This window comes from Protopterus annectens, chromosome 5.part0 (assembly GCF_019279795.1).
Source record: "Protopterus annectens isolate FY-2018-M chromosome 5.part0, PAN1.0, whole genome shotgun sequence".
NCBI lineage: Eukaryota > Metazoa > Chordata > Ceratodontiformes > Protopteridae > Protopterus > Protopterus annectens.
In genome coordinates this window covers 678,195,801-678,209,596 of record NC_056735.1, presented here as the reverse complement: position 1 = coordinate 678,209,596, position 13,796 = coordinate 678,195,801, and the positions used below count along the sequence as shown (strand labels likewise).

At 34.6% G+C, this 13,796-nt stretch overlaps 1 protein-coding gene across 1 annotated transcript in view; it reads left to right on the top strand.

The window, feature by feature from the left end:
- The window catches only part of GLRA2 (glycine receptor alpha 2), a 1,310,903-nt gene that overhangs the window by 275,586 nt on the left and 1,021,521 nt on the right, over positions 1-13,796 (top strand). The window contains exon 4 of the mRNA XM_044072525.1: positions 4,750-4,973. Within this exon, the coding sequence (XP_043928460.1) occupies positions 4,750-4,973 (224 nt within the window). The remainder of the gene's footprint in view (positions 1-4,749; positions 4,974-13,796) is intronic.

Sequence of the window (13,796 nt, the reverse complement as noted above, 5' to 3'; positions counted from 1 at the left end):
TGTGTATATACATAAACATGTAAATACATATATATATATGTTTGATACACTCAATTATCTACGTAATCTCCTTTTCTTTAGGGTTGGTTTCATTGGCATATTTTCATTCAAGCCATGCCCACAAGTGGCCCTCAGCATGATGATCCACCTTGCTTTCAACTCTTCCGTTCTCTCTTTAACATCACTATATCTATCACTCTCCAGAACTTTAGAAATGACCATGAATCCAAAATTATGATTTATGCCTTTATCCAAAGTATGTTTGGACAAAGCATTAATCCTTGACCCTTTGCTAATATGGTGCATATGCTCCCTTATCCTCTCCTTCAACATCCTATCAGTCTTACCCACATAAAAACTGTGGCATAGCGAGCACATAGCAAGATATATCACATGTTTGGTATGGCATGTGGCATTAACCCTGATGTCATACACTCTCTTGGTGTCTGGATGTTGGAAGGTAACCCCTTCTTTAACATACCTACACCGATTACAACTACCACATGATACAGTTCCATATATAGTCTCCTTGGAAAAATCATATTTAGAAGCACAAAGTCTCCTCTTCAAGTTTTTCTTGTTTTTAAAAGTGAATTGTGGTATTTCACCCACTATATCCTTCACAAGTGGATCTGTCATAAGTATGTTCCAATGATCATTAAATATATTGGTATATTTCCTAACATCCCTGGTATAAGGAATACACATACCCAACCTTGTGTTATTCTTAAATACTTTCCTAGTCACTGGTTCTCTATGAGAAAAGTAGGGTTTAGCCCTACTATTTCTTAATTGCTGAACCTCATGCTTATATCCTTCTATAATCTTCTCTTCATAACCTCTTTGCCTCAATTCATCACTGGTAGTGTGGATTTGCTGCTCAAAATCTCTCTCTTTAACATTCAATCTGGAGGCTCTAAAAAATTGATTCTGTGTCACATTAGTGAAAACATAACTAGGATGCATACTATCCCTACTGAGCAAACTACTAACATAACATTCCTTCCTATGTAACAGTGGAAATTACACCTCCTGCATCCTTCTCTATAAACACGTCTAAAAAACTAATGCTTGATTTGGGGTAATCTATTGTGAAGTTCAAAAATATAGTAGTATTATTTATATAGTCAACAAAAGCTTTCAATTCAAGTGCCGTACCTCCCCACAAAATAAAGAGATCATCTACAAACCTTCTGTACAAAATGATCAAGTCTTTATATGGGCTGTCAAACACATATTCTAACTCCCAGGCTAGCATTACTCCATTTGCATAACTGTTTGAACAGGAACTGCCCATAGCTACACCATTTTTCTGGTGGTACACTTCGCCTTCAAACATAAAGACATTATTTTTTAATACAATATTCATGAGATCTTGTATCAAAGCTATTTCTTCTCCTCCAAATAAATTACTAGAACATAATAACTTACTCAGTAATTCAATGCCTACAGAATTAGGAATGACAGTGAATAAAGAAACTACATCTAGTGTAACCAATAATGCTTCATCCAATCTCATTCCATTATCTGCACATTCATACAAGTCATGTAAAAAATGTTCAGTATCACATAATACAGTTCTATATTTCTCAAATAAAGGTTTTAACCTAGCATCCAAGTATATTGATATGGGTTCCGTGCACCACCCACCCCCTGAGTCAATTGGTCTCATAGGAGGCCTGATCATACTTTTGTGTAGCTTGGGCAGTCCCTGTATCTGGGGTATAACATATTTGTCCATCAGAAAATACTTCACTAATTCACTGCTTAAAAAAACATATTCACCCATCAATTTAATGTCACTATTAATAGAATATACCATATCCTTCACACACTGTAAGGTAGTTAATTGATAAAAACTTTTATCTGATAACATTTCATACATTAATTCATTATAACCACCTCTATCCAATACTACAATCCGACCCCCTTTATCTGCTGGTCGTATAATTAGTTTAGTATTGTTCTCCAGATCAAGTAAAGCAGAAAACTCTTCCTTACTAAGATTACATCTATTATGAACATTCTTATTGCACTGTGCAGCATTATACACCTTATAGATGTCTGCTACACAAATTTGTTCAAATGCATTTACCACTGGTGAAAGTTTAGGAACATAACAACTAGGCTTCACAAATTTACAAAAACTTACATCATCTGTCTGTTTATACATAGATTTTAACATTATATTCCTTGTAAACATCTTAACATCTAGGATCAAGTCTACAATATTCATATCAGAAGAATGAACGTTAGTCCTTTATTTAAAACATTATACTCAAATTCTGTTAAATTATGACTAAATAAATTAGTTACTAATGTCTTACTTGTTGATGGAATGCCTTTTTTATAGGCCATTGACTGTCCAAACTGTCTTCGCTCTTCCTTTTGTACCTCGTGGTACTTCTTCCCCTGTTCTGAAAATTCCCTTTCTTTGTCCCTGTTCTCGTGGTTGAGCTGTCTCGTACTGGCAAGGGAAAATTCAAGTGATATGAGTAAGACCCATTCGATTTTCTCGATGGCTGTGTGGTTGCCTCATTTGAAGTACCCGTGTTGCTATCCACCTTCTTACCTGGTGGGAACCAAATAATCAGTTCATTTCTTTACTTCCATCACCAACTCTGTGATATCCTACTTGGTGGTTTCACTATTTGCACCAGCTGGGTCATTTGTTCCATAAGGGTAGGTGACAGAAAAGAGCCCAACAGTCTACTCATTCCTTCCTAGGAGACCCTATCAGTCCATTTACTATGTGGTGACCAAAGTCAGGTAGTACAGAGAGGGTTGGCTATGAGTCCTGCAGACTGGCCTACACTTTTCTCCCCAGGCTGCTCATAGACTCACTGTCTGTTTGGTCAGGGAGAGGAGCTGTACTTGTTCCCACATACATACCTCCTGTTTTCTCAGTTCATCAGGGAGGCCATTGACTGATGTAGCTGAAGCCAACATGGTCTCTGCAGGTGGGTCGTACATCAGATCACCATTAATTGCTAACAATGCTGTGGGACTGTCAACCTCCCTTGCTCCTCCAGGATGATCAAACTGACACTGGTGCTGAAACTCATCATCCTCTACCTCTTTCCTCAGATACCCATGTAATTAATTAAACATGAGTTGTCAGGCCATGGTCAATGCTTTGTCTTTCAATGCGTAGACACTAGGGGTCAATGATTTGTAAGGATTTGAAGCAATGAAGGGCATACAAGGTGAGAATCATAATCTATTAAAGTGAGTTACCCTACTGTGGTGTCTTTTTACAATGCAATATTATGCCAGATTTGGAAAATAAACATTTCCAATTTATGGCGTGTCATGATGGAGAGTTTCCTAAACAACTGAGTATAAGGGAACAGAACTACATCACTTTGACCAAAGAACATTGCTTTTTTGATTGTGGTGTTTTTATTATAAGAGTTTCTCATTAATGTTGCATTTTACTATGCATTTTTTTTTTCAATTTCTCTCTAGGTATCAAAAGTAATTATATCAAACTGAGGTCATGCTGCATTTGTTTCTTGTTGCTTCTGTTTGTTTTGATTAGGTTGCAATTTTAGTTTGTGCGTTTCTTTTTTAGAGGCAATCTAACACCTAATTTTAATTGCCTATTTTTGTATTCTTCTTGAGGCTGTACTGTGCTGTTAGCCAACTTTGTACTTTTTGGGTATATTATGTTGTTATGTTTTTATACTCTGGTCACATCTAAAATTGTTTATTGTAGATCAGTATATTTTCAATATTGTAAAAATGGCTAAACTAATAAATAAATACATACAGGCTACCAGCTTTCTTTAAGTTGTAGCCAAATAAATATTGCTGTTCTAATATGGCTTATTGTTTCACCTCCTTTTTTCTTTCATTCATTCACTATCCAGTAACTGACGTAGCCCACTGCATGGTCCCAGGGAAGCCAAAGCATTTACCAGCACTCAGGAGATGCAAGACAATGAAATTAATTCCATATGGGGCAGCAGATATTTTTTAATGCACACATACTTGCTGACACATTGCAATAGTACATAACATTTAGAGGAGTACCAAATCAACCATTGCACAAATTTGGGATGTGGAAGCAAACCTAAGTACCCAACAAAAACAGTGCAGACATGGTGACTCATGTAGAACATACAGACTCCACATAGGAAGGTATCCTATTCAAGATTCAAACTCGGGAATAATATATTGTAAGGCAGCAGTGCTAAATTCTCTGCTGCTGTGCTTATGTTTGAAAAATAAGTTTTCATAACATGAAAAAGGGATTAAAAATGTTATATTAACAATATGGCAAGAATATTTTCACTTGGTGTCATCTGCAAAGTAGAGTATAAATTTTATAAAATAAACCAAACAACCACTGGATATTGACCTATATTCTGCTATTAAAACATCACTTTTGTCATCGTTAAACCTCTTTTTCACATTTTTACATGGGTTTGGAGTGCCAAATCAGCATTAGTCAACATAAAGTCATTGCTACTATAACAAAGGTTAATACATGTTTGAAAAGCATGCCAGTGTGTCTGTGTCACATTGTAGTAGTAAGACTTACAAGTCTCAGATGTATACTCAAACTATTGTGTTGATTTGAGGTATGTGTTCAGTTTGAATTAAGTCTGAGCAATATTATTGGTATGTGAAGCCTATGTGGCATCCATTTATGTGTTTCTGACATTTGGTTCCACTGTTTTATTTCTCTGTTCTACTACAAGCATTATATAATGATCTGGATGAATACATTCTTTTTTCATGCAGGACTACAGAGTTAATATTTTTCTGAGGCAGAAATGGAATGATCCAAGACTGTCTTACAGTGAATATCCTGATAATTCCCTGGATTTGGACCCTTCTATGTTGGATTCCATCTGGAAACCAGATTTATTCTTTGCCAATGAGAAAGGAGCAAATTTCCATGACGTCACAACAGATAATAAACTGCTAAGGATTTTTAAAGATGGAACTGTGCTATATAGTATCAGGTAAGCTTCTACTATTACTTAGCTTTGTTTTGTAAACTAGCACACACACACACACACACACACACATATATATATATATATATATATATATATATATATATATATTTTTTTTTTTTTTCTAACCGTGCTTTATAATACCAAATTAATTTTAGATGGCATTGTTGTAATACAGAATAATAAAACTATTTTCAAATATTTCTTTAACATTTGAAGTATCACAGATTAAACCCTGCTTGTTTGTGCAGCTACCCCAGGACACAATGCATCAAGTATTTTATAATGATACATACTAATTCTATAATAGTGAATATTACAGTGCTATGTCTGTGTTGTAGTGTGTCAGAATATACAAGTCTCAGACATATACTCAAATATAAATCTGTTCATCCACACACATATCCTGCATATTAATGTTCATTTGCCATACATGTATTCATTTTGAAAATGAATGCACAGCTTTATCAGTTGTACAGTCTGTTTGGCAGCCATTCCAGTGTTTGTGAGATTTGGATAAACTTTTGCATTTTACTGTTCCTGCTACACTACAAGAATTATATAACAATGTGGGTGAATACATTATGCACATTGTGAATGATGCATTGTAAATTATATGACGTCTGTACATATATACACAAAAATGAATATCAGGACATATGCATGAAGTGCTGAGTGCCCTGAAAATCTAAGTTAATATTGTTTTAGTTAGGAAATAGTTTAAATCAGTGAAATGGAAATACTGACTTCCTAGTAAAGATGGACTTAAGTGGTTCTGCATTAAGTAGGATGTGGCTATGAGAAAAAAAATCTCACAGGCGCCCTTACAAAGTTATTATAGCATACTGCTCACATTTTTTATCAGAATAAAGTTATGTATTATTTGAGCTTTTCTTTTATGAAGAATATGTTGTAAGAATTACCACTTCATTTTTCAACATTGTGTCATTTATTCTTATAGACTGAGTCATGACACTGTTTATGGGCACTGCATGTTTATAATAAAGCAGTGATATTAGGAACAACTGTCTTTGTAGAAAAATGTTAGGTTTCATAAGGACATATTTGTTATCCTTGTATTGGTACTCCTGGTTAAAGTAAATTAATTGTTCTGAAATTAATGATTACTGTCACGTGTTGTTTAGTCACAGTTTTATCACATGAAGTGTTATAGAACCTAGGTTAAAATTACAATACCATAATGAAATATGGCAATTCATTCGAAAGGTGTTGTCAGGAATTTCTGTGCATAGGTTAACTAATAGCTGAAGAACATGGAAATTGATTTTTTTGTATAACTTCTTGTTAATGAGATGTTTGATATTATCTTCTAAGAGCTCTTAGTACATTTTGGGTCAAGGATGCGTTACTGTTACAGAACCTTCAAGGACTGCAATCAATAAAGTGAACTGAAATACATTAAATATTAATTAATATGGTTATTTTGGCTTAAAATAGATGACTACATAGCTCAATGAATATATATTAGAAGGTGACATTGCCACAAAAATGGTTTTAACAATGATAATATTCATTTTGCAAGATAGAAATGGCATTTTCCTGGCTTCTTAGTTTGTGAACATATGGTCAGATTGCACCTATTAAAACTGCATTATTTGTTTTGCCTTCCTGCAAAGAAATAATTACCTGCTTTGTTCCTTAAAGTTATAGTTTGAACTTAGATGTGATATAAATATTTTATTTAGTGGAGAAACTCTTAGTTTGACATAAAAAACTGACAGCTGCTATTGAGATTAGGTACAGACAATGCTGTAATACATTAACATTGTTACCAGCGATACCAGAATAATTATATACCTATATTTTCAGTTGTACAGTGACATGATTGTTTTGAATTCTCACTAATAGTCGAGAACCCTACATTTTTTATTGAGTAAGAACTTAGAAAGACATCGACAGATAGTCAGCATACCTCTCAAACTCTTAGAGCAAGAAATCTGGACAAAGCCATAAATAATGGAGGCACAAAGGCCCCAAAATAGGGACAATTTTTAAATATTGCCCTTACAAACTTCGAAAGTAGATAGAACAACAGGTTTTACATTAGAATGGACTTTCTGAAGGATATGAAGTCTGAAATTGAAATATCTGTCATTCTTTTCTGATTTAAATCTTAAACAATTTGCCAATGATTTGCTAGAAAACCACAATTTTATGAAAAATGGGCCAAAAATATGAGGCAAAAATCTGGACAATCTGCAAAAATCTGTACAGTTGAGAGGTATGATAGGCATTATCTTCATTTCTTAGTGAATATGGAATTAGAAAGATGCATATATATACTAGTTGCCAAATCACTAAAACCATTCAATTCTTGTTAATAATTAGTGGTTGAATCAATATCTTAACAACTGTATAACTGGTATAATATCTATGAATAAGTCAATGTGTTTGGTTCTTCGTTATACTCAAGGTGGTGTTTTATTTTACCAATAATTCAACCCCATGTACATGGCACATAATGATGTCAGTGTGTTTTTTGTGTACTTGCTCCAGTAATCACAATGTCTGCTTCAGACTATCTGCCTACGCCTCCCACTCAGATATGCTTGCTGGAACTAGAGTCCCAGGCCTATCACTTGAATGCAGGTCTTCTGATCACAGTCAGGGCTCCAACTCTCAGTGCTATGGTGTCAAATATTTTCTAACCTGATCAGCTCATAAATCATCTTTTTAAAGCAAAAAGGTATACTGCAACCAAGTAATGATTTTCCCAGAAGGAAATATTCCTTAAAAATTGTTTCATTATTTATGTGTGAAAGCTATAAAAATATTGATGTGACAGTTGGCTGCACTATTGAATGCTTGCTTTAACTGTAAATGAGTTTTCTGTCATAAATTACTGGCTAAAGTTATATTACTTCATTAGGTGATAAACTGCATACTTCTACCACCAAAAGTGAAGAGATTAGATTTTTTCATTTGTAGATCTTATGCATAAAGAAAAGAACCAGACGTCTTACATGAGATAAAGTCAACATCTTCTGCTGTACAATTAGAAATCTCATTTCATGAGTCATGGATATTCCATTCAAAATGAAATTCATTCCTTAAATCTATTGTAGCAGACATTTCAAAGCTGATCCCTGTGTAGTCCATGTATCCATTGTATGCATTATTGGTATTATTATTATTATTATTATTATACAGTTTGGATTATTGTTTCCCATTCATTCACTCAAGATATGTGGTAATTGCACAAGTCATCCGCTGAACAGGGCTTTGAATATGTCAGGTACTTTTTTTTTCTATTTTTTATGAATTGGTGACCCTGTGTGATAATGGCAGGGTAGGCTATACTTCTGAAACAAATGTCGATCTTTTGCAATACCCTCAGATAGTTTCATAGCATTATTTTAGTAGTACAATGTGTGTTATGTTCACACATATTTAGTTTGATATTATGGTAAAATACTTATTCAGCCCAGACTTGGAACTTTAACTCCTTTTTGCATGTAATGCAATTGTCATTTTCTTTTCATTTCCAGGGGCTTGAGTTATGTGGAGGTAGATGTTGTTGCTGACAATAAGGATATTTTCATTGCTTGTTCAGTTTTTGACTTTTTTTACTGTGTTAATGTGAATGGAACTGAGATATGGTGATTAGTTGCAGGGGTAGATGTTTGAGAAGTGGCTGAAGACATTTTTACAGTAGTGAGGTTATGGATGAATTTATTTCTTGGAAACTTACTGCAGGGCAGTTCTTATTCTTAATGAAAAACAGTTGTAGCAGTATTGTGCAAATGTAAAATAAGACACATTTACTAGCCACCCTAAGCATTATATCCAGTTCTGAAACCAAATGGAGTGATGCTATACTCGCAGAAAGCAGAAGTGAAAAATTGGTGAATATTACCAGAAACTATTTTCATTGCTGAAATTAAGTCATATCTTTGTTATCTAGTAGAGTGATATGAGCAAATGTGCAGATGGCCGAAAACATAATGCCAGCCACATCTCATTGTCTTGCAAGACTGCAAGCCATCAGCTGCTATCAAAGATTATATCTGCTGCAGCACTCTGACCAGGTGGTAATCAATACGTGCTGCCTTCAGAGGACCTGGTGCAGGCTTTGTGTAAAAGATGTGGAGCATATATTCCATTCCCTATGTAATTAAAACATGTTCTTTATGATTTATATGGGTGCCTCGGATATCTCAATGCCATTCCGGTGACAATGCAGGAACTGCCCATACTACACTTTCCTGTATTAGTCACTGTGATGGACAGTCATATGCAGTGAGTCTGTAGACTGTATCAAAAATCTATAAGTACCAGGTGATCATCATGTGGCCATGAATGGATTGTATTATGTCACTCCTGAAAGGTATATATGAAGTCATACACCTCCCTAGAGTACTTGGTTACATTGATTGCACAGATAAAGGTGTCAGGGGTCCCCCAGATAAGATGTTGAAATGTGTATCATCTGGAAGGCCAGTTTTTTCTTTAACTGTCAGCTTGTGTGTAGGTGCAGAAGGCTTCATAATATGGTGATTTATATCAGCCAGTCAGCACAACAATGCTATGCAAGCATTACCAAATGAAAATATGGTTTCTTGTGAATGCTGTTTTGATCATTTTAACTGAGTCACAAAGAGACTAACAGGGTCTTTTTAAAGCTCTGTATGAATATGTTAAGACTTCTGGTTATAACATTAATAGATCAAAAATGAAAACTGTAACAGTTAACACTGAGAGCCATCTGTGCAATTAGAGTTGGAGCATTAACTCCTTTGGTGGATAAATAATCTGAAATACTTGGAGTTATGATTATCTTATAAAATGAAAAGGGCAGTAGATGCATGGGAACTTAAAGGAAAAATTACAGAAACATTTCCAGAAATGGAATTCGGAATTAGAGTTTGATCAATGGGTACAGGCTCTCAGAATGCTTATTTTGCATCAAATTCTACCTGTATGGCAATTTTTCCATTTCATCTGTAAGAAATATTATGCAGTGTTTCAAAGCTGGATGGAGAATTTATATTGGGATGTAAGCATCCCAGGGATAGTTGGGAAAGAATTTTGCATCCAGAGAAAATGGGGACACGTTATGGAACATAGGTATGTAAATTTGCTTTCAAGGTGCATATGTGGTCCCTATAATTCATGCTGGCAAATACTTTAGAAGGACCACGACAATATGTAAGAAATTTAGAAGTAGCTGAGCTTTGTTCAAGCTTGTAAAGTGCAGAATGCATCTTTTTTATGATAATGAGCATAGATCAATAATTTTGGAAGTTGTTTGGAAACTACACATACAAAGTTGATTAGGGGAGATAATACCAATAAGTGCCAGGAAAAAATGATAAGCCGAAGTGAAATATGTTTAAGAGCTGGAGAAACAAGAAAACTGGATTAAGGTATTGGAATTACTTACAGAGTAAATGAGAAGTAATACCACTGGCAGAATATTAGATTAAATTTAACCTAAAATGAGAAGTAATACCATGGGCAGAATGTTAGATTAAATTTAATCTGAAATGAGAAGTAATACCATGGGCAGAATGTTAGATTAAATTTAATCTGAAATGAGAAGTAATACCATGGGCAGAATGTTAGATTAAATTTAATCTGAAATGAGAAGTAATACCACTGGTAGAATGTTAGATTAAATTTAATCTGAAATGAGAAGTAATACCATGGGCAGAATGTTAGATTAAATTTAATATGAAATGAGAAGTAATACCACGGGCAGAATGTTAGATTAAATTTAATCTGAAATGAGAAGTAATACCACGGGCAGAATGTTAGATTAAATTTAATCTGAAATGAGAAGTAATACCACGGGCAGAATGTTAGATTAAATTTAATCTGAAATGAGAAGTAATACCACGGGCAGAATGTTAGATTAAATTTAATCTGAAAAAAGGGAAATAATTAGATTTCAGAGTCTATTAATATAAGCTAAAATTATGAGGGGGAAGAAGAAAATAGGATAGGAATGAAGTTTGACTGGTAAAGTGGATAATTAAATACAAGATAAATACAGATTTTTGAAGAAGAGACTGATGGTTCAAGTAGATAAGTTCTGGTTCAAGTTTAAGCTCCCAGTAATGCTATTTTGAAGGATAATTGTCTAAGTTAATGGAGTTTCAGTGTACCAAAGAACGATGTATATAAATGCAGCATGTCAAGAAGACCAGGAAATCATGAAGAGTTATTATTTTATTTAGAAATGCCTCCATATATAGTTCTTTATTCTGGTGAGGCTTCAGAATTTATTTCAAATGTAAATGCAGGATATTGAAGATATTGGGTTTAGGAGAAGGTGACTGGCTACATGTCCTTGTGGGAGTCTATATTATCAGATCGAATGTTTAGGTTATCAAATACCTAAACATCGAACTGTAACATCAAAAGAAAAAAAACACGAATGGCTGATTTAACGCAAGGAAAAAATTCCCTTGGCCGTTAGCCAGATTTTGCCATTTTGTCTACTGTAGAGCAATCTCGGAGTTGGTATATTTAGTTAGCGGGGGTGTGGGTGGCATTGCCCCCCATTTCGTTTGGGTTTAAAGTTGTTTTTTTTCATGGCTAACAGAATTCTTTCCCTACACCATTCGCGGTTTTTGGTTTCAATATTACCAGTTCGATGTTTAGGTGTTCGAAAACCTAAACATCCGATCTAGTAATATAGACTCTCTTTGTGGCATGTCCTGAACTAGAAATATTTACAAATGTGCTTGAAAGCATGCTAAGGTTACTATTTATGAGTGATATTTCATTGCATCTGGTATTATATATATTTTTGAGGATTTTGGGAAATGTTAAACTTAATAGGCATAATATAAAATTAGTTCATAACATTCTGCTGTTAGCTAAAAAGCAGTAACAAAGAACAGGAAGTTAGAGGTAGTCTGTGAGTTGGAGAAATTCAGAAATGTAATTATTTAATTAGCTAAAGCAACAGAAATTAACATAAAATAATATAAAAACATATAATAAAATGAAAAGAAGCACAAAGCTTTATAAATAATTTGATACTGTGATAGTAAAATATTGATCAACTGCAATGAATGGAAGTTATGTTGCAAGAGTAGAAGGGGGCATGTGGACTTCTCCCCTCAATTAATGTGAGACTGGGTCAGTCATCTCTTAAAGAGAATTTTTGAGGTAAAATAATAGCAACACGTCATTTAACAGAATAGTAAACTGCTATAAATTTAGGATTTAAATAAAATAGTGCCTATTTGTTAGTGTGCATTCCTATGAATACTGATGCCAGGGTAGGGCTAATATATATATATATATATTTTTTTGTCTGTTAAATGAGTTTAAAAATACTAATACAGTTTGGGTCTTTCCTGAGAAATGTTTTACCCTCATCATGGATACTGGTATTTCCATATTTCTATTTTAAGCATGTTATGCTTGAGGATGAGCATAGAGAGTGGAAAGAGCAAAACCCATCACAAATGAGACACCATAACCATATTTGATGTACTTCACTGCAGAACACAAAGCTCAGGAAGGGCACCACAATGTTATGAGATCCCATGGTAATTGTGATCCAGTCCTTCTCTGGACAAATAGATTTACACAAAGATTTTGAAGATGAGACAGAACTGGACTTGACAGTGCAATCACAGAATGAGCTTGCAGTTTAGTATACCAGTAAGCAGCCTGGCAGCACATGTTTTCATTACTTGCTGGCCCCAGGTAGAGAGCATTACATCAGTTAAAGTAGAAAGAGACCAATGCATTAAGGGCTACTGAGAAGTCAGCTTGAATTAATAGGGTTGCCCATCAAAAGATATAGTAATGTCCAAAGTAAACATTTTGCAATCATTCACAAAATTAGAAAACTGATTGCCTGATGTGCCATCATTCATGAAGCAAGCAGCAACACCATGCTTACAAAGAGCTATAATCCTGAGTTTACAATGGCATTTTCTGAAATAGGCTGTCAAGACCCCTCAGGCTGGACAGTTGCAATAATGTAGCTTGCTATAATGTGTGTAGTTTGTATAATGTCTACACACTCTAGTTATTATTATTATGCATTCCTTCCAAACTCTTAAGTCTGTGGAGGATGGTCACTCATCCCTGAGTTGATCTGCAGCATCTTTTGTAGACGTCTGTGTAAAATAAACACGTTAGTTATTGTGCACACTGAGTTTGTAGCTGAGGAAAAAATGTTTTGTCTCAAAGTCACTTTGAGTTGCAGTGGCAAATACTCTGTATGTATTTCTCCATATGTGTCCGTGATGACCCATCACTGTCAATCAGTAATCATGGAGCCTTAATCCTCACCATTGGCAACAGTGGGGGAAGTTCACTGAAAGGATGACAGGTACACACACAGTATTTCTAGATGCAGCTCTCTGTATCAAGTGCAGTTTCCCTTAAGAGCACACAGAGACCACAGTTAGTCCGGAGCTGGTTTCTCCTTCTTTCTCCAGATCGCCAATAAGACTCCCCACTGATACAGCTACTGAGTTGAGATCACAGCTGAGCAAACAAGCCTAGACCTATAAGACCCTTTCTATTCAACCAGTGCTTTGTGTCCCTGTCCCTGCAAATAAATATGCAAGTACTCTCAAAACTTAAATATCTCTACACATATTAGTCACAATTAAAGGTTTAAATATATTTAATAATAAATAATAAAAGAACAAGACATTACTAAATACATATTCACAGTGACATCAGAATTCAAAACCACAGGAAATATTTAAAAGAACATTGCAGGACACTCAAATAAATAAAGAAAAATATCTAAACTAAGCTTCACTATATTCCTGACTGAATCTAAGAGAATTATACTAGAACTTACTAACAGAGCAAGGCAGATGTAGTGAA